The 21,323-nt window shown below is 42.0% G+C and overlaps 1 protein-coding gene across 8 annotated transcripts in view; it reads right to left on the reverse strand.

Moving 5' to 3' along the window:
• Positions 1 to 21,323, reverse strand: part of LOC143100150 (nectin 1a-like) — a 57,308-nt gene that overhangs the window by 13,215 nt on the left and 22,770 nt on the right. For all 8 annotated transcript variants that reach the window (XR_012981854.1, XM_076263106.1, XM_076263108.1 and 5 more), the window contains 4 exons: positions 18,847 to 19,188; positions 9,543 to 9,842; positions 8,940 to 9,048; positions 683 to 840 (listed from right to left, as the gene is read on the reverse strand). Coding sequence is in view for 7 of the 8 variants with exons in the window: in XM_076263106.1 (XP_076119221.1) it covers positions 683 to 840; positions 8,940 to 9,048; positions 9,543 to 9,842; positions 18,847 to 19,188 (909 nt within the window). In the remaining variant the exon portion in view is untranslated. The remainder of the gene's footprint in view (positions 1 to 682; positions 841 to 8,939; positions 9,049 to 9,542; positions 9,843 to 18,846; positions 19,189 to 21,323) is intronic.

Here is a 21,323-nt window from a genome sequence, read left to right on the forward strand (position 1 = left end):
CTGAGAAAACGCTCTTTCATGTGATACTTGTGATGTCTGTGTGATGAACAGGCTACTTCGCGAGTAGTTCAACTGAGAATGGGTGAATTTGGATGCACTTTTTCTTGCGCTGTCACTTTCTCCACTGCGTAAAAGACTAAATTAATTTTATTTAGCACAGGCTAAATAAAAATCGCTATTAGTAGGACGCAAAGCAGTATATTAAAAGAAGGGGGCACCAAGGCCACCGTGGCCTGTAAACCTCGGATTTTCAAAGGGGCCTCACGGCCAACGCAAGGGGCTACGACGGCCATGGCCGTCGTGAAATTCCTACCCTGGTTGCAACGCTTGCTTCCAGACTCAACCGTCATTTACTATGGTTGTTATAGTTTCCATTCAAATAGATTTTTACCAGATCTATTTGTGTCCCGTTATACAAAATTAATAGCCACCCTACCAGCCAATCAGAAAAGAGTATTTCTTCTCTCCGGGTGACTACTAGAGCTAAAACGCTTGAGTAGGGATGTCCTGGGGTTTTGCCGATCGTGATGACTCATGGAATGCCTCAGAAATGAATACACAGTTTAACCAAACAGTAAAGAATGGGAGGACGTGAGTATAGGAGAGAGAGGAGTGATGGGGTGGGATCTCTGGGAGTATCTGGCCTGCACATTTAAAAAGGCCCATGACATGAAACACTTACTTTTGGTTACTATATGCATATGAAGTGAGCCTATTGCTTGTCCATACTTGTTGGAAGCCTCACAAGTGTACATGCCATTTAACTTTGGGAGTAAATCCCAAAAGAACAGTGTATTGTTCTTTGTTTGTACTCCATCAGTGGGTAGACGAAGTCCATCTCTATGAAGAAGCATATAAGCAAATAGTAATCTCACATTTGTAAAATAGTAATCTCACATTTTCTTATTTATATATATATATATATATATATATATATATATATATATATCTCGTTTTTTTCTTAATCACATAATCCATAATCTAAATTACATTATTTTGCATTACAAAACTTGTTTTTAAGTTCATATTAACAATGTAAAACAATTCTTACTAGTGTATCTTGATTTGAAATCATCATTTGAAGACAAAAGCAATATGCACCTTGTAAAATTAAATTCAGCACTTCAAGTTAGTAATCAAGGATCTTTGATAGGAGCAGCAAAAGTGACGAGTGTCAGAGTAACCAGTTTAAGTGTAAAATAAAGAATCTTGGGCAGCATACAATACAATGTAAAAAAATTAATGTTTTATATGCGGTCCTTAATCTCTTTACAATTACCACATTTACATTGACAGCCCTAATATAACAATATTACTTGTTGAAAATATTCATATGGACATTCTGGGGATGTAAAGTGCAACTTATGAGTATGTAGCATTAAGGCATATGCCTAAAGTAATTAGCTTGTTAACCAAGCCAGAAATACTGAAGACAACCATGTCAGTGCAGACCAAATATCTACTTTTCATACCAAACTGAAACCTATGATGCCATGGAGCACAGAGGGGAAAATAACAGTCTCAAAGGCTTGTGATGGTATCCTTTTCAGTAGGGTGCAGAGGAAGTACTGAAGATTAGCCTGTAAGTCTGCCTGATTTTAACCCCACCCATAGAATATGAGGCTGGGAAATTCAGTCTAGGCTTGTTCCATTGAGAAGCAACTATATCCAAGCCAGAGCAGTTTGCACCGAATTGTCTGGACAGGCTTTATACAATGACGGACAGATGAGTAACATTACCTAGTCCTTCAGGTCACCTGAGCGTGCTTCAATTGATTTTGTTTACAACAAAAAGTCTGTCCCTAGAGAAGCTAGACATTTAGATTTTGCTATTGCATCTGTTGTACAACATAAAAAAAGCTTGTGTTGAGAAGATGGATGTTTTGGCTGATCTTCCTACAGGATTCATGATCTTTTTTGTTGCTCTGATTGGGGTGTGTTTCTAAAAAAGTTAGCAACGATGTTGCTGAACCACTATGGTACGATGCAAGTTGCACTCAAACAACTGCGTTGTAACACCTGTTTCTAGAAAGCATCGCACCTGTGACGCAATTCGCTACATTTGGTGTTCAAACACCTTAGTTCCAACAACGTTGTTGATTATGCAGTGATACATAATAGGTGGAAACAGTGGCAACGTGTAATGGTGCATTCATGGCACTTCGGAATGACAAGGACCCCCCCGTGGCTAATTTGTTTTTCCCACAGCATGTGTTCATGTGCTTTGCCGTCGGAATGTGTGACAAACACGGATGCCACAACAAAGGTTAAAACATACACTCACTAATCCTAAATAAACAACTGTATTTGCTTAAAGGAGAATTCCGGTGTGATTTTGACCTAAAGTGTTTTGAAACATGATACCGAGTGTGAACGTATGTCTCATAGCCCATCTCGGCTTGTCCCCTGCACTCCGAAATCTGGCGATAGTTAGCCGATGCTACCAACAAGGCGGTCAATGGTGGTGCCTCGGCATCGGCATAGCCATGCAAATAAATCACTGTTTTACACCATTTACGAGGCTCAATGTATATCCACATTTCATTGGTAGACTTCTGAGGGCCCTGACATTTAAAACGAGACATTGAGAACTTTGAAAAAGCACTGGTAGTTTACTTACAAGACGATTTATACAGACAGTATCTTCTCGAAGTTTAGCGTTTGCAGCCATCTTGAATTTAGTCACGATAAGTCGAGCGACGAGTAAGAATGAACAGGTATGATAAGGGATCAGATTCCAAAAATAATTCCGTGGAAATGCATGGATTCCAGTTGCTGCTACTGGAAGAAACTGTAATCCATGCATTCCCACAGAATTATTTTCGGAGTGCAGGGAACAAGCCGAGATGAGCTATGAGACATACGTTCACACTCGGTATCATGTTTCAAAACACTTTAGGTCAAAATCACACCGGAATTCTCCTTTAAAATATAGTGTAAGACGCTTGTGAAAGAAAGATATGCAGCTTTCAAGTGACAAAAACGGCAAATTCCCAAGTTCACACAAATTCCAAAGGCCACATGGACTACAAACGAACTACAACGTGACGACAAAAGTGATGACAAGCCCCTAACTGGGCAACTCTGTTAGCAAAATCTAGCCCCAGTTTCCGACCTCTGACATTACGTGACGTGAATGATGCGGAATGATGATGTTTTCACTGGGAAAAAGATTTTTCCGAAGCCCATGAACACTAGGTAATACCCCACCCCCAGAAATTATCCGTCACAGCCTACGTTGACATGTTTAACTAAAAGTGATTAGGCTAAAGCTGTCATTGTCATAAGCAAAAACCTAAACATACTGCGAGTATATAAAAGAGTTTACTTAAGCTGACCAATATTTGTCATTATTTTTGTCATATCTGTGTTAAAAAATGCATAGCCTAGACACCTAGATCTTAAGGTATCGCAGATGTTACTGTCAGTTTTGTGGCTTAACGGCAGCGCATTGGTACCCAGCACGCGTGACCAGAGTTTGACTCCACCCAGTGTTTCCCATACATTGACTAATCTGTGGCGGGGCGCCACAAAATCAAAATCGGCCGCCACAGATGAATAGATGTTTAATTTAATTTAATTTAATTATAAGATCAAATCCTTGCATTGCCATTGAGCTGCGCTTTTTATGCACGCAGCCTTTCCTTACCCCGCCCTGCTCTCTCTCGTAGCCCGCTGCCCCTCCTCTGCATGTGCATTTAACAAAATATTCACGATTGTTGAAGCCATAGAAGCATTGCATAGAAGACGTCTGGCTAAATTGCTATTAAAACCGCTTAGCATCGTGACCATGCTGCGCAAATTTGTTCAAAACTGCTGCATTGAAGTTAACTCTGCTAAGATCTTATCACAACATAGTAGGCTACATTGAAGAGACTAAACTTAAAGTTAAGTTATGCAGTCAAGCAGTATCTCAACGCTAACGTTAGAATACTGTTTGGATGTAGAATTTAGCATGCTTAGCCTACTTACAGCTGCTTGTCATTTTCGTTGAAGGGCTCATTTTATTGACTGACACCGAATGTTTGCAAAATCCCGATATAAATGGAAAAGTGTTTTCCAAAATTCAAAAGTGCTTGTCCCAAGGAGAACTAGGAACCTTTATTTTAACTATGTAGAAAACGTTATGAATTGCATCCACATCAGCAGCCTTTTAACGTTAACTGTGTTAATCACAAACATCTTAAAGTGACAGGCACTCAATTAGACCTAAGTATACACTACCAAGACGATCTTAATCCCCCCCCCACCCCCCCGTTGTCCAAATTAATTCCAATTCTGTGGGAAACACTGTCCACCCTCTCCTTTTCACTTCCGAGTAAAAAAACACTTGTTTCAAACAAAGTTGCATTGCTTTATAAGGTATTTCCATGTGTCACACTAGTTCACCTGCACGTAGTCAGAAGCAAGAGGACAATCTCACTTAATAAGAGAATCCAACCTACAATGTTCTGACAACAGGCCACCTGCCTTAGCCACTGCTTCATTAATCACCGTGCTGTTTTAAAAAGTCTGTAAATATTATAACACTAGCCTATCAAAAAGCAAGTCAACTGTCAAATTAATATAAATAGCAAAAATGAGCCCAGCAGGGGAGTCACAGTCTCTCGATGAAAATTAAGCTACAGCACAGATCAATCATTGGGCCACGAGAAAAAACAACTACCTCATGATTTTTGGTTAGGCAGTTGTGATTTTTGGTTAGGCGCTCCAGACACTGACGACATCACCAACTGGAATTAGGTTGGAACGGCACAAGTGCGACTGCTCAGGGGCAGTAGTTCAAACTTTTGCGATTGTATAAGTATAAGTATATATACTCTTTTGATCCCGTGAGGGAAATTTGGTCTCTGCATTTATCCCAATCCGTGAATTAGTGAAACACACTCAGCACACAGTGAACACACAGTGAGGTGAAGCACACACACTAATCCCGGCGCAGTGAGCTGCCTGCAACAACAGCTGCGCTCGGGGAGCAGTGAGGGGTTAGGTGCCTTGCTCAAGGGCACTTCAGCCGTGCCTACTGGTCGGGGTTCGAACCGGCAACCCTCCGGTTACAAGTCCGAAGTGCTAACCAGTAGGCCGCGGCTTGACTCGTGTCATATTGACTGTTTGCCAACAGCAACATCCATCTTCTTTGTTTTCATGTAGCAGGGAATTCACGTTGAACCGTCGCAACTCTGCCATCAGCCCGCCTACTCTAGACACGATGGGATTGGCCTGATCAAAGTTTAATTTTTCCAGCTCGCAATCAAATTACATTTGCTACCACTAGGGTGCGTCTAGATTTCTAGGCTATTGCTCCCCCTGTATCGGTTGAAATATGCCCCATAATCATGTCCCAATCACACAGTATCAGACTCAAATTCTGAATAGAACTGAGGGCCTGTTTACACGTATCTAGATATTTGAATAAACGCATACTTTTGTATGCGTTTGGCCCTTTCGTTTACACGTAAACGGAGACTTATCTCCCTCAAACGCATACTTTTACAAACGCACTCCAAAGTGAAGATTTCTTAAAACGATGACGCGTTCAATTGTGTCATGGGTCAATTCGATTTCATATGTGCAGCAAAGATTCTAGAGCGGAGCTTTTGACGTGCAGTGCCTGCCTGAACATTTACATTTTACACAAATTGTAGCCTACACACCACACGTGATATGCGATTATTTTTAATATTTCGCATACTATTTCGTGCTCACCTCACACAGGTTCACACAGCAACTGTCTGTTGACTTCTGAGTTAATTATAGAGTTGTTTAGTTGTTTACTTCATGTAGCTAAGTAAGTCTCGTCTTGTGACGCTAACATAGCCTAGGCTAGGCTAGGCCTACTCAATGGATTATAACATGTTGGATTAAGTAATCTTAATTTCCAAACCTAGAGGATGTACATGTATGTAGAAGATAAGGTAGGCTATGTTTGTTATTCTGGCCCGCTGTGGCATGATTAATTGCCGTATCTGAGAAGTTATGCTATGGTGAGTTTTAAATGGGTTTGCTATTCTGGTTAGTTTTGGCATGACGTGCGAGTTTTAGCGTTATTAGCGCATTGAAACGTGTTGTGATGTTGGCTCTGCTTGCTGCCACTGTCATTAAAACAACCCCATTCCCCCGACCTTCTCAGTTAAAATGTGTGCGTGCAGACTAGCTGGATCATTGTCCATGGACAGTAGCCTAGCAACTCATGGATACTCAATATCCTACCACACTTACATCACGGCAGTGTTATTACATGTCTTTATTAAAATGCAGATATATTCTCATGAATTAGCCTAGGCCTATTATTGGATGTAATTAAGATCGCAGGATGTGTGGGCGTACTGTATACACGCACGGCATTCTAAATCGCCTGTTTACGTTGTGGATAGCTAAATAAATGTAGCCTAATGTTTTTAACCAGTCATGGGTGTCTTTTGGGTGTAAAACCAATGAGAGTGGCATTCGTCATTCCAGCAAGCAGTGCAACATAACAGCTCAGTGTTTTCATTAATGATTTGGTGTAAGTGGCGTTGTTATAAAGCAGGCATCGCCAACCTATTTTGGGCGAGAGCTAATGTTTATAGGCTATTAGTAGGCTGAGGTGAGGAACTTTCCTCACTTTATACTGTACTAAGAGAAAGTAGCCTAGTTCTACCTCGTCGGTCCACATGTAGGCTATGAGTTGCTTTATGAGTCGCTTTTTGCCATAATTTCCCTTCGGTTTAATCAGCCTAAAACGCGTAGCCTTCTGTACATTTTAAATTTACCTACGTTTATTCTCGGATATGCAATTGAACTTTGACTGGGATAGTGTAATCTGTTGGCCTGGCGTGTTACAGACGCCGAGTTGTGTAAAGTGAACAGTGAGATGTTGGTAGGCTTTTGCACATTTTAATCGTTCCTTGCCACGATATAACATAACTGACAACTCATCTACATCTCATATTGTGTATTGTTGGCCTATCATAGCCTACTGTGCATGTAATTTCTGCCAAACTGATAAACTAGCACTGGTAAACCAAAGCGTCTTTCCACTCCTGCTATTAGGCTAATTGAGGGGAGGCATAGATATATACACTAGATGTCGCCTTGACTACTGCTGTTCATTGGAACGAATGCGTCAATCGAGACGCCATCTTGCTTCAGTGATCCACTCCTCTATAATGCATTAGCGTCAATCTGGGCAAAGATCTAGCGAAAATAAAATCACCATAAATCGTCAAAATCTCAAGCAATTATCTAATTTTTTGGGTTGTTCCAACTGACAGGCATGTATTTATGGTTGAGTCTACAGAAAACTAAGCTTAAGACGATAATAAAGATACATTTTACCCGTCTAGCCCCATAGACTCCCATTCATTCTGCACTAGCTAGCGGCGGCCCCTAGAGGAACAATGAGTAAACTGCAACCAGGATCGATACAATGAAAGTAAACAGGCTCTTCGTAGACAGGCTCTGGTTGAGGCCACATACCCCTCGTCTCGTTTACTCATGTAAGTTGTAATCTCACCAGAAGTTGCTGTAGATCTGTAGAACATTTACCTCTGCTACTACATAGGCTACGCCAGTCGTTACTTTTATAATCATGGGTCAGTGCCATGGGCAAACGAGATGTAGCTGAATTCATAAATGACAAAGGCATGAGAAAGGTGATTTTCTTACGTTTCAACAACAAAGAAGCCGATCTGCCATCATTGTGAGAAGTTCCCAAATTTGTCGCTAATCGCTAAAAAGGTTTTCTATCGCTGGGGATGGCCAAACGTCGCTAAATAGGTAACGCTGACAATACAGGAGAACTAGTTTAGCGATTCAGATCCCTGTACAAAGATGGCGGCGGTGTTGACGCATGCTGAGAAGCAGAAGGCGACATCTAGTGTATATATCTATGGAGGGGAGGTAGGGAGGGCAACGCAGACAAGTAGATGACCTAGACGACACTTTAGGTTCTACATAAACATTCGCCTTTGGAATCATTTTGCGTTCTAGTGTGTATGGATATATTTTCTAATCAAATGTCGTGTAAACGCGATTAAAAAAACAAACGCATACAAAAATATCCGTTTTTTTTTTTTTTTTTTATCTAGATACGTGTAAACAGGCCCTGAGTGTGGCTATGTCAGACTAACTGAAGATAAATATTAAAATTTCAAATCAGAGAATGAGAATTCGGTAACACTTTACGGTAAGGGTACATGAATTATCATGAATTCATGCATTAATTAATTCATGATTTACATATTACTTCATTCACATTTAATTTACATGAGCTCATAGTCTGTCATTCATGACCTCACACATGAACTCATACATCAACTAAAGCATTAAGTATGGTGAGCACATCATTATGATTTATGATTTATTAAGAATGATCATGATGATTTCTTTTTCTGAATGTTGTCATCAATACTCAAATTCTGATTTGAACACAACTTGTGCAGTTCTCTAAACAGCCATTGTTCACACTTTAGTTGAGGGGCCACAAACATGAACTCATGAGTAGGCCTAATATAAACCTGACATAGTACATGTAATCATGATTATCATGCTTAAGAAATCATAAATCATAATGATGGACGGACCCACCGTACCTAATGCTTTAGTTGATGTATTGTTCATGCATGAGGTCATTAATGAGAGACTATGAACTCATGTAAATTCCTGATGATTCATAACATATAAAGGAATGAAGTAATGCATAAGTCATGATTTAATTAATGCATGAATTCATGATAATTCATGTACCCTTACCGTAAAGTGTTACCAAATTCTTTCAATTAATGGTAATTAAAGCTCACAAAATAACTCACTGAATCAAAACATCGTCAGTAGGGAAAAACCAACCTGTTTCACCATTCTAAATCAAGCTCATGTTCCCTATTAATAGGTGAAAAATCCAACACTTGCAAATCATGGACGGGATGATTTCCTTGTTCACACATCCATTTTTGCCATACCTGCTCCAAATATAATGTTCAGGCTTTGGATTGCCATCTGCTTCACACACAAACTCTCGGGAATGACCAGTACTCTCATTGAGCTTTATTTTCACTGACTGAGGAGGATCTGAAAGAGACACCGACTGTCCATTTTATTACACACATTTTAGGCTAAATATTTATGATAATAATTGTCATTAACTGACCATGCCTCTATCCAAGTATATACAAAGGTGAACAGATTTTCTCTCTACTGATCTAGCCTCCCTAGTGATACAGTAAAAATGAAATGCATTTCTTAGCATATGTGTATGACAAAAACAAATATTTTTACCATGCAGACTTTAAACTCAAAAATCCGAGAATAGCATTTTGACATGATGTCAACTTTATTCTTGAAATTTCAAGTTTAATACGCCTACTTTGATGACGTGGTGCCAATGTTTTTTTTCTTTTTCATATGTGGCCCTAATACTACTAATATATGTAGCCTACAGTATATGTCGGATTTACTCCATCACTGTATATGGTGTTTTATGTGTTTTGCTGTGTTCATTAACAGTCACGCAACACACAATGACATGGTGTAACTTTGCTTGCCGAATCAGAATGATTACTTACAGTGGATGTCCAGTGAATAGTTGAAGATCTGCTCCGAATTAAAGGTGGGATGTCTGACTAAACACTGGACGACCTTATGGTAGATGTCTCTAGAAGAAACACCCAACAGGTGACTGGTGATACTTGTGGTTCCATCTCGGTTCTCCTTAGTGATGCTGGTTGTGCTGATGTCATGTAGTGATCCCACATTCCATGTAATCTCAGCAGGTGGACGAGCCTCGGCTGCATTGCAGACTGCGAGTACTACGTCAGTCAGACCTGCTACAGGTGTAACACTGGGGGTACTTATGTTGGGCCGGGCTGGAGGCAAAATAAAAATAGAAATATTTTACCCTTCTGAAAATGTCCTCAAATATGCATCTAATGCACCACAATGTTACTTGCAAGGAGTAGATAGTAGATGATCATTTTACAATGTGATAAAGTGGACTGTATCCAAAGGGCTCAATTATTGAAAGTGAACATTCACTGCATTGGCTAGCCTTAATACATCCCACATAACATGATTACTGCATAATATGCATATGCATACACATCTACACCAGATGGTTCAGAGCCAGGGCAAATATAATTACCGACTGAGAAGGAGCTTTTTCCCCCATGTCCATAGAGACACAGTAAGTTCCCGTGAGGGAAATTTGGTCTCTGCATTTATCCCAATTTGTGAATTAGTGAAACACACTCAGCACACAGTGAACACACAGTGAGGTAAAGCACACACTTATCCCGACGCAGTGAGCTGCCTGCTATAGCGGCACTCACAGCGGGAGCAGTGAGGAGTTAGGTGCCTTGCTCAAGGGCACTTCAGCCATTCCTACTGATCGGGATTCGAACCGGCAACCCTCCCGTTACAAGTCCGAAGTGCTAACCAGTAGGCCACGGCTGCCCCATGAGAACAAGTATTTCAACCCATGCCAAAGTTGACTAAAAAGAGGAATATAAAATCATCTTTTGGAAATTGATCTTAATGCTTTTTTACCTGAAGTAAAAAAATGAGGAAATATCCAACCTTTAAGGACACCATTTTTCTTTGTGATTGAATAATGTATAACTAGACGGTACAAAATATGACCGCCGCTCAGTCCTGCTCATCTTCTCCCGCTTGACAATTTGTCTCCATCTCCTACTCCACCCCCTACTGTTGCAACTTTTGTGTATATGCTTGTATATGCGTGCCTCTGTGTGTGTGTGTGTGTGTGTGTGTAATTGCGCGCGCACATGTGTGTGTGTGTGTGTGTGTGTGTGTGTGTGTAATTGTGTGGATGTGTATGTGTGTGTGCATTTGGTGTGTGTATGTCAATTTGTCTCCTGATAACCTACCGATTTCGATATTTGAGTTAGGCTATTGAAAAACTGATAACCTATACTGTATGTGACCCTGCAAGGCGAAACCAGTCGCTTTGCGCATGGTGCTATTTTGAGAAAATTCATGATAAACAAACATACGGGTTAAAATGTCAAATTTCACGTTTTTGCATACAGTAATTCGACAGTACTTATACAGTCTACACTTTCATATTGTGAACAAACTTCATGGAAAAACATATGTTTTGACTGTTTAACCCTCTCTGTAATAACAGTGCCCTCACACTATCGCACGTGACACTTAAAAAGGTGATTTTCTCCTCTTCTGGTTTATCGTGACAGGAGAACCATGCCAACTTTGGATGCGGATCTATTTCGACCTCCCTCAGACCGTCACCACGGTCTACACCTTGAATGATGCCATCCTTCTACCTTTTCTCGAGACCATTATATCAACAATGTCATGTGACTGACCTGGAGGCTGTCCCGCCGTAATATAATGCATTCAGGGACATGCCTCTTCCTCTTTGCCTTTCTCACCTCAATTCTGAGACCGGTGAGTATGATTTCATTAGAAGCCAGTAATCCGCCACGTTATCGTGCAGGTGCCTTTGGTCCCTGAGGATTCAAACTGGTTTTCCCTTTGATATTCGTTCTAGTGAGGTGTTTACTTTCGCCTTCACGGTAGAACGTTACCGGCGGCTTGTTGAATGCAAGCTAGTGTAGCCGGTTTAATTGTTGACACCTGTTGTGTTTCTCTCCGCGCTTTTTGATCTTACAAGCCGCGTGAATGATGCTTTGTTTAGAAAACAAAGGCTGATAATTGGCAGGGTGGTCAAGACTAACTTTAGCCCTGTTAAGGATTTACACACAGGTGTGCAGGGATTGTAATCAGCCTAAATTCATTACGAAACGTAAGGGCTTTTGGAGTTGTATAGCTAAAGCAGTGTGTTCGCGCACAGTGAGTCTTTTAATTTACTAGCTTACCGTGTGTTCATGCAGTAGGTTAGGAGAAAAGGCTTGTTCTCCAAGCGGTGCGTTCGCGCACAATCAATGGTCGTGCATGCACTTCTGGTCTTCCGACCTAAATCAACAGTATATGGGAAAAGATGTTCTCCTGCCTAAGCAGTGCGTTCGCGCACAGTTAGTCTTTCTGTTCCTCCAGCCTAAACGGCGTGTTCACATGCAGTATGAGAAAAGTTGTTTTGTCTAAGCAGTGCATTCGTGCACAGTGAGTCTTTAGGTTTGCTGGCCTAAACAGCGCATTTGTGCGCAGTGGGTATACAGCTTGTTTTTCTGTCTGAGTAATGTGTTCGCGCATAGTAAGGATGCAGTGGGAGAAAAGTTTGTTATCCAATCTAAGCGGTGCATTGTCCCACCTTTTGAAGGTTTAAGAATTTCTGACTAGCATAGTTTTAAAAATATTTAAGCTTCTATAACACAAAATGATCTGGCCATTAAATAGCCTTAGTTGCTGAAATGGCCTTAAAAAAAAAAAAAAAAAAAAAACTAGCCTAAGCGGTGCATTGTGTGCACAGTGAGGCTTTCTGCTCATCCAGCCTAAACGGCGGTGTTCACAGGCAGTAGGAGGAGAGCTGTCCCCCTGCCTAAGCAGTGCGTTCGCGCACAGTAACCCTTTTCGGTCCTGCAGCCTAAAATAACTCAGGATACATGACATACAGCAGTAATAAAAAGGAAGCAGTGTGTTCGCGCACAGTAAGTCTCTCAGTTTACTGGCCTATACGGCGTGTTCGCACGCGGTGGGTTGCAGCTTGTCTTTCGTTTGTAGTCTGCTAACCTTAACATTTCCCAGTTTAAGCAGTGCGTTCGCGCACGGTAAGCCTTTTTGGTCCGGCGGCCTGAACCTTCGGCTCAAATACAGCAGGAGTAAAGAAAGCAGTGTGTTCGCGCACAGCAAGTCTTTCTTGTTTACTGGGCAGTATGTATCACTGTCTGAGCAGTGTGTTCGCGCACAGTAAGTCTCTCAGTTTACTGGCCTATACGGCGTGGTCACGCGCGGTTGGTTGCGGCTTGTCTTTCATTCTAGTCGGCTAACCTTAACATTTCCCTATTTAAGCAGTGCGTTCGCGCACGATAAGCCTTTTTGGTCCGACGGCCTGAACCGTCGGCTCAAATACAGCAGGAGTAAAGAAAGCAGTGTGTTTGCGCACAGCAAGTCTTTTTTGTTTACGGGGCAGTATGTATCACTGTCTGAGCAGTGTGTTCGCGCACAGTAAGTCTCTCAGTTTACTGGCCTATACGCCGTGTTCGCACGCGGTGGGTTGCAGCTTGTCTTTCGTTTGTAGTCTGCTAACCTTAACATTTCCCAGTTTAAGCAGTGCGTTCGCGCACGGTAAGCCTTTTTTGTCCGGCGGCCTGAACCGTCGGCTCAAATACAGCAGGAGTAAAGAAAGCAGTGTGTTCGCGCACAGTAAGTCTTTTTTGTTTACTGGGCAGTATGTATCACTGTCTGAGCAGTGTGTTCGCGCACAGTAAGTCTCTCAGTTTACTAGCCTATACGACGTGGTAGCGCGCGTTGGGTTGCAGCTTGTCTGCGGTTCTAGTCTGCTAACCTTAACATCTCCCAGTGTAAGCAGTGCGTTCGCGCACGATAAGCCTTTTTGGTCCTGCGGCCTAAACAGCCTTTTCAAATGCAGCAGGAGTAGCTAGAGCTGTGTGTTCTCGCATAGTAAGTCTCTCTGTGTACTAGCCTAAACAGGGCGTTTAGACGCAGTGGGGATGTTTGTCTGCCTAGGCAGTGTGTTCACGCATGGTGAGTGTTTCTGTTTTCTCAGCCTAAATGGCGTGCAGGCCAAGTGTTCACATGTAGTGGGAAGTCTTTGTTCTCCTGTCTAGCAGTACGTCCGCATACTGAGGGTCTTTCTGTTCTCCCATCCTAGACGGTGTGTTCACATGTGGTGGGAGAAGATTCACTTTACTTTGTTTTCCAGCGTTAGGGCCCAAGCACCGGAGGTGCAAAGCCCTTTTGTTTGGTTAAATTACTATCTCCCTTAACTGTTGTGCGCAACTGGTGAGATTGTTGCTATATTCCCCTCGCACATCCGTGTGCAGGAGTGGACGTCTATTGCCCCTTGTATGGTCACATACAAGAGTGAAGGTGTGTGTGATGTAATTGTAACTGTTAACATATTTTTCCGTCAGGGTCTCACTCCCAAGGGCCAGCTCCATCCATGGCAGGTTAGGCAGCAGGAACTTTCCCTGTCCACCTGCCACCTTTCCAGGAACCACATATGGCTGATACAGAGTCCATATTCCTCTGTACACTGGCTCTCCTATTGAGAAGAGAGGCCGGATGTACTTAACTTTGGTTCCTTCCAGCTTCAGAGCTCTGGGTCTGCTAGTGACAATGTGTATAGTGAAGCCTGGGCTGAGACTGCTTTGGCTGTTTTGTCTGAAACAGAAAGTCTGGTAGCGCTAGTGGTCCAGACACCAAGAACTTGTTGGATGCTGCTGTCTACCCATTCCTAACTCACCCGTGATATTGGAAGAGCCATGTCCTCATATTGGCTAGGAGGCTTGTCGGGCTGGGGGCTGCTGCTGGCTGGCCCAGCTCTTTGGCCACTACGTTGCCACTCCCCCACCCATGGGAGTTTCCAATTTCGGCCTCCATCTTGTTTAGGGTCCCTATAACAGTAAGGGGCCTCAGTCCAGGCAAATGCTTTGGCAGAGGAAATAGCTACGCCATTTCAGAGGGGCGCCATTGTCACAGTAAAGTCTAAGCGAACAGCAGGCTGCCTTTTACTCAGCATATTTCCTTGTTTCCAAAACGGGAGGGGCGGGCTCAGACCCTTCTTAGTCCTCCGGCGCTTCAACACGTACATCAAATCTTACCCGTCAAAATACTAAGGAAGTGGTTCACCACTACCAACTTGCGATACACTTTTTGGGTACAGGTCATGTAGTACACAGACACTGCTGTACCATGTTCAGTCCCTCAGCTAAAACTCAACTGAAGGAAAGAAACCTTCAACCAATTCAGGAGGCAGTCTTTTAGGGCTCCACCTGAACCCACTCACAATGAGGGCCACTCTTACCCCTTAAAGGATAGCAAGAGTTCTGGCAGTCCTACATGACATTTGCCTCAGCAAACATTAGATTCGATTGGCTTTTAGAGAACCCAGGGGATGATCTCTGCAGCAGTGATGGTGTTCCCACACAGTCTCTTCAGAGCCAGATCTCTGCAGCACTGGCTGACTGCCTCAAACCGGCGTTCATGGGAAAAACAGGCATGTTATGATTCCACATGGGATGGTCATGTCTGCAAGCTCTGCCCCCATGACTGGGCAGCAGGATGTGTGTACAAGAACTTGGGCAGTCTAGTACATTTGTGTCAATAGATACCTCCCATACAGGCTGGGGAGCAGTTTGGGAGGGCAGAACCGTGAGTGGTCTCTGCGAGCCCCCATGGAACATGGGGCACATCAGTCTTCTGGAGCTGGGGGCAGTGCATTTCACCCTGAGGGCTCTCTTCTCTTGTATACAAGGCAAGCATGTCTTTGTGCGGACAGACAGCTCTGCTGCTATGTACCATATCAACCACAAAGCGGGCTTAAGGGCTCAGCGTGGCTGCTAAGTTACTCAGAAACCTCGGCTTTGGACATTTCCATGCCTGGCCTCACTCAAAGCAGTGCCAGAAGCTCGGAATCTCGAATTCCTGTCAAGCTGTCATCTGGTCCCGCTATCCTCAGCCCTTCTCAGGGTTAAAACTGACTGTAACTAAGCCCATGATTATTGCCAAGCATTTCCAGCAGAGATGGGAATTGTTCTCCTCATGGTGGCAGGGCCTGGAGTTAGATCCAGTGACATCCAATGCTTGGTGCTACACTTTCTTCACTCCCTTTGGGATGTGGGAAGGGCAGCTGATCCAGTATCCTCTAAGTCTATGCCTTGGGGTCCCATGGCACTGTAGAAGGTTTGTCTGTTGGAGAAGACCCTATGGGGTCGCAGTTCCTGAAAAAGCTGACTACCTGCATCCAGGCAGATTTTTGAGAGCTCAATCCTGCAACCTCCCCTGGGTGGTGAGGCCTTTGAGTGCAACCCCAGGTGGACCCCTGGGGCATCAAGTTTGTGTTGCATAAAACTGCATGTTTGGCCACCTGCAAAAATAAAACTGCATCTTTGGCCACATGCTCTGCCAAGATGGCAAGTGAGCTATGTGCACCCTCCATGAGTACTACATGCTTGAGGTGGAAACCATTATTCTTCCCTTAGGGGATGAACCCTCAGTCAGTTAACCATGTCATTGAACTGGAGCTATTTTGCCCTGAGCCAGCTTGCCAAGCTGAGGGGGCTCTTAATGCTCTATGCCCAGTCAAGGCATTGGGAGCTTGTGTTGATCACACGTGGCTGCGTTGACAGGCGCACACACAGCTTTCGGTGCTATGGGGGTAAGTTGCTGGTTCACCCAGTGTCTACACACCGTTTGACCCACCAATTGGTGGGGACAATTTTTCAGGCCTTCTCTGGGCAGTGTTTTCTAATCTCTTAAAGCCTGGCGGCTCATTCCACACGGAGTACGGCCGTCTCATGGGTACCATTGAAAGGGGTTGCTCTTGGTGGCATGTGCAGCGGCATCCTGGACTACTCCATGGATCCCTGCCAGACTTTAACAAGTCAATGTGACATCCGCCACTATCGACTCCACTGTTATGTTGGTGGCCAACCTGACTGGTGATGAGTAGTCTTCTGTCCTCGCGACACTGTTGGGACTAGTCATCCAAGGTGTAGACCGTGGTGACGGTCTGAGGGAGGTCGAAATAGATCGTAAGTTATGTCCATAACTATGGATCTATGAGACCGACCGATGACCGTCACCATGTCTTGTCGCTCGGAACGAGCTGAGGCGTTCCAGGCAAGAGGAAGAGGCATGTCCCTGAATGCATTATATTACGGCGGGACAGCCTCCAGGTCAGTCACATGACATTGTTGATATAATGGTCTCGAGAAAAGGTAGAAGGATGGCATCATTCAAGGTGTAGACCGTGGTGACGGTCATCGGTCGGTCTCATAGATCCATAGTTATGGACATAACTTACGTTATCTTAGCGATACTTTTTGTAATACCCTCGATATACATCGTCGGAAAGCTTAGTTTATGGCCATTCGTGTGAGCACAATAACTTAATTTTGTAAATGTTACCGAAGCGACTGGTTTCGCCTTGCAGGATTATATTATAATATATATATATATAAGCATTGTTGTTGAGTCAAGCAAGCAAGGTATCAAGGAAAGGAATCAAGCAAGGTTGTTGAATAGGCCTAACTAGATTAGTAATTTGTTTAAGAAATAAAAGATTGTATAAAATAGAAAGAATAAAAAAGCTCTTTGTTCTGTGATAACCATATTGCCATAAATTACATGGTGAGCAGTTTATACTTGCAGTGCCCGTTCAAACATGCTATTCCTGTAGAAAACCCAACACCTGTAGGTAGGCTGATAATGCAACTGTATTTACAGTTGACGGGGGGCATCATAGACAGGTGTCCTATATCTTCCATCAGCAAACCATAGTGAACATTAGTGTTGGCTAACTAACTTAGCTCCTGTCAGTATGGTCAGAACACAATGGGATGACGAAAGAGACAATTGTTATCAATTTACTTGGTATAACCGCGTTTATGTTTCAAAACTACACCAACAAACTAGCCTCCGCATTTCTCAAAATAATTAGTGCAAACTGCAAAACCTAGTGATAACCTGCAAAAGCACGTCACTTGCTCAAAATGGATAGTCCATTCCTCAAAAGCAAGAATTTATGTCAATGAAACTGCCAGTGTCATCAAAATGAGAAGTCTTGACACCATCGTTTATGAACAAGATAGTGAAATGGCTTTGTCATGTTTTCATTACGACAGTTTATGCTCTCAGTGTTTTCCCATGCAAAAAAAGGTCAGAACTCGGTGACACTACCTGAAAATGCTCAAGACAGCACTATACAGTACTTGTATAGCCATTTGAAAACTACAGTAAAGTTACAAATCGCTGTAGTTAGGGAAGTGAGTACAAGACACTGAATATGTATGTTTCACAGTTTTACTGTATATGCTCTTTGTAATTCTACAGCATTGTGACAGAATTTGATAACTAGTTCACCAATTTTGTATGTAATGACTCAAGCAATGAAATGAAGACTATTAGTTTTATTGGAAATGACTATTCAGCATCGATAAGTATAGTTCATTTTGACTGACATGACAAAGCAACTTATATATGTTCAAAAGCATTAGCAATTTGTTCAGAGGAAGGAGAAATTGCTACTATGATGTGCACAAATGACTAAATGTTGTGGATATTGACCTAATAGTTATGAGAATTTTCATTCTGATCTGAGAAAAGCACCAAAGCGACTGAGAAAAACTGTAAATAAATAAATGTAAAATACAGGGGTCATACGTATTCACACCCCTATGTTAAATTCCCATAGAGCCAGGTAGATTTTTATTTTTTAAGGCTAGTTATTTCATGGATCCAGGATACTATGCATCCTGATGAAGATCCCTTCACCTTTGGAATTAAAATATCCCCACATCATCACATTCCCTTCCCCATTCCTAGAGATTGGCATGCTGTTTTTTTCAGTTAGCCTATTAGCTGGTTTAATTTGCATTGAGCTCAATGAGCATCAAACCAGCTTAAGGAAGAACGTTTACTTATTTATTATTCATTCACAAAGAAAATTGGTGTCCTTAAAGGTTGGATATTTCCTCATGTTTTACTTAAGGCATAGATAGATAGATAGATAGATAGATAGATAGATAGATAGATAGATACTTTATTGATCCCCAAGGGGAAATTCAAACATGTCAAGCATTAAGATCAATTTCCAAATTTGCTCTCCCCACTGTAGTTACTTTTACATGTAATATAATTTTTTTTCTTTTTGTTTGTGTGTATATCTGTCTGACAGCCACATGTGACAAATAAATTACTATGACTATGCATCTATCATGTAAAAAAATGAAAACATGTTAATTTTACCTTGGACCTGGAGCTGGATTTCTTTACTGACAGGTTCACTTTTAAATAATATTAATCTGCAGATGTAAATTGCTTCATCAGTAGTTCTTGCATTTGCTAATTGTATCGTTCCCACACCTTCAACTGCATTACCAACAAATTTCAAACGTTCTTCGAGTCCATTGACATTTTCAGGGATAATGTTACCATTCCTTAAGATTGTGTATATCTTGATTTCAGTTCCGTTTCTTCTTTTCATCCAATCAATTTGGATGATTTTATCACCAACGTCCTCTGGCTTGCATATTAAGTCAACAGCATGTCCAATGATGACTTGAATACAGTCATCCACTTGAATAGTTGCTGAAATGAAAGAAATAAAAACATCATACTGAACACCTGTTAAACCCAAATAATCTATTTTCACATGTTCACCATATAACTAACATTACCAGCATGAAAACATTAACAGTATTTCAATTGCAGTGGGGATGCCAGCATTTCACTGATAGTTGTCTATTTTTAAAATAACTGTCTTTTAAATTATTGTGTTTTTCTGTTAGTTTTTCTAAATAATAAATGGTTATTCCATTTTCATTCCAGTTACTTTTACATGTAATACATAAAATGTTTCTGCCATTTATTGAGTAATAACACTGGGGAATATAGCCCGGCGGGCCATCCTATATCATTGAAATGTATAGTCTGGAATCGAACCATTCACCTCACTTAATCCAAAAGGGCGGGCAGAGAATTGTCTTTCAAACTGCCTAGGCATGCAATAGGCCAGCGCTACGACCATATCCGTATCCGGTCGGCAAAACGGCAAATACATCCTTCTTCGAAAGGAATGACTTAAGTGCATTGTGTTGCTCAACTTTCAAAGAAAAGCACAAGTCCAACTCCTCCAAAGTTGACGCCAACGCCGATTCAAACAACCTTCGCTCTTCGTTCGCCATAGCCACCTTCCTTGTTGTTCACCGTCGCAGGACTGTCGTTATCCTGTTAAGCCCGCCTTAAGACTCTCTAACAAAATAGAGCGCTGTGATTGGATGACGTCCACAGCGTCAGCCAATAGAAATCCCTATGGTTTGATACTAGACGTACAGGCTGAGCAAATTAATTTGCCGCCGCTAGGGTGCGTTTAGATTTCCAGGCTATGGGGAATATACAGTTAAGAGCAAAATGATTCATACCGCTGGCAAATTTTTATTCAATGTTGATTTTCTCTTGACCAATATGTTTGTTCTGACTGAACATGACACTGCCTCATGGCTAAAACTTGTAAGACAATGTGGTTGAAAACATGGAATCAAAAAGCATTTTCCTCTTTTTTAACATATTTATGAAAAATGGCATGTCCAACATTGTGACACTGCCACATTAGTTTAGGTGCCATTACTTAAAATTAAGTATTATTTATTACATATATGTCTGTAGGTCTCATATAATATCAGTGTGATATAAATATGTACTTATTTATATGTATTTATCATGCTTTATTTCAACTGGGTATGATAGTATGGATATGGGTGATTTGTATGGGGACACTGTCGGCCGATACGCCTATCACCGCGCACCCAAACTTATATAGTGGAGCGCGCTAGATGATGGGGGCGGTCTGAAGAGAGTAGCAAGGGAGTGTGAGATTTTTGAATGTGTGGCGCCAGTACTCAGTGCAGCAGCTGAAAGTATCGTAAACTGTTTCTTGTAAGGGGTAAATAGAAAGAAAGTATCCCTACGGGGGAAATGGACTTTATATAAGTTAAACGCCGCTTGTACTGTATGGGAGACCAGCGCGTTACCAGAAAGAGGACGCGTCACGAAAGGCTCTGCAGTCGGCTGGCTGGATTTATTCACCGGATTTGGTGAGACCGATTGTTTTTCTCTTTTTTCTATTTTGCGTGGGATAACTGCAAACCGATCATCGCATTGTTTCCCTTTTTTGTGGATTACCTTTTTTTGTTTGCACGTCGCGAGACAATTCGCAGGCAGCGGCCTTCTCGTTTCCTTGTTGGGATTATACAGACTCTTGCGGGCGTCCTAGCAAAGGACAGGATATCTTTCGTTTAGTTCGGACTTCTAGGTTTATTTTCGGGACTAAAAGAAATAAGGACATTGAAATAATTTGGGGTTGTGGGGGTCATGTAATGTGTGAAAATATAAAAGCGCTATACTGTGTGCGATTCTGGTTTATTGGTTGGGGCGTGTTTTCCTTTACTGCTGGTAACCTGAAGATACCGTTGTCATTGCTATAGCGTTGATTAAGTGTCGGATGCACTTTGATTTGTACATTGTTCATGCATCTCATAACAAACTGACAGTGTTTATTGTAAATCTGGTTAATCTTTCAAAAGAACCCCTTGTGCGTTTTAGTTAATACAGCCAAAGTTAAAAGGTTGATTGTTACAACATTATTCATACCCTTATTAAATAATGAGTGGAAACATCTTTATAAGAACCCTTTTGAGAGCTGTGAATGCAAATAAAGAGGTTTC

Source organism: Alosa pseudoharengus, unplaced genomic scaffold (assembly GCF_046254945.1).
Source record: "Alosa pseudoharengus isolate Yale_2024_CS ecotype anadromous, Long Island Sound unplaced genomic scaffold, YU_APseudo_1.1 YU_APseudo_1.1_scf_3, whole genome shotgun sequence".
NCBI lineage: Eukaryota > Metazoa > Chordata > Actinopteri > Clupeiformes > Clupeidae > Alosa > Alosa pseudoharengus.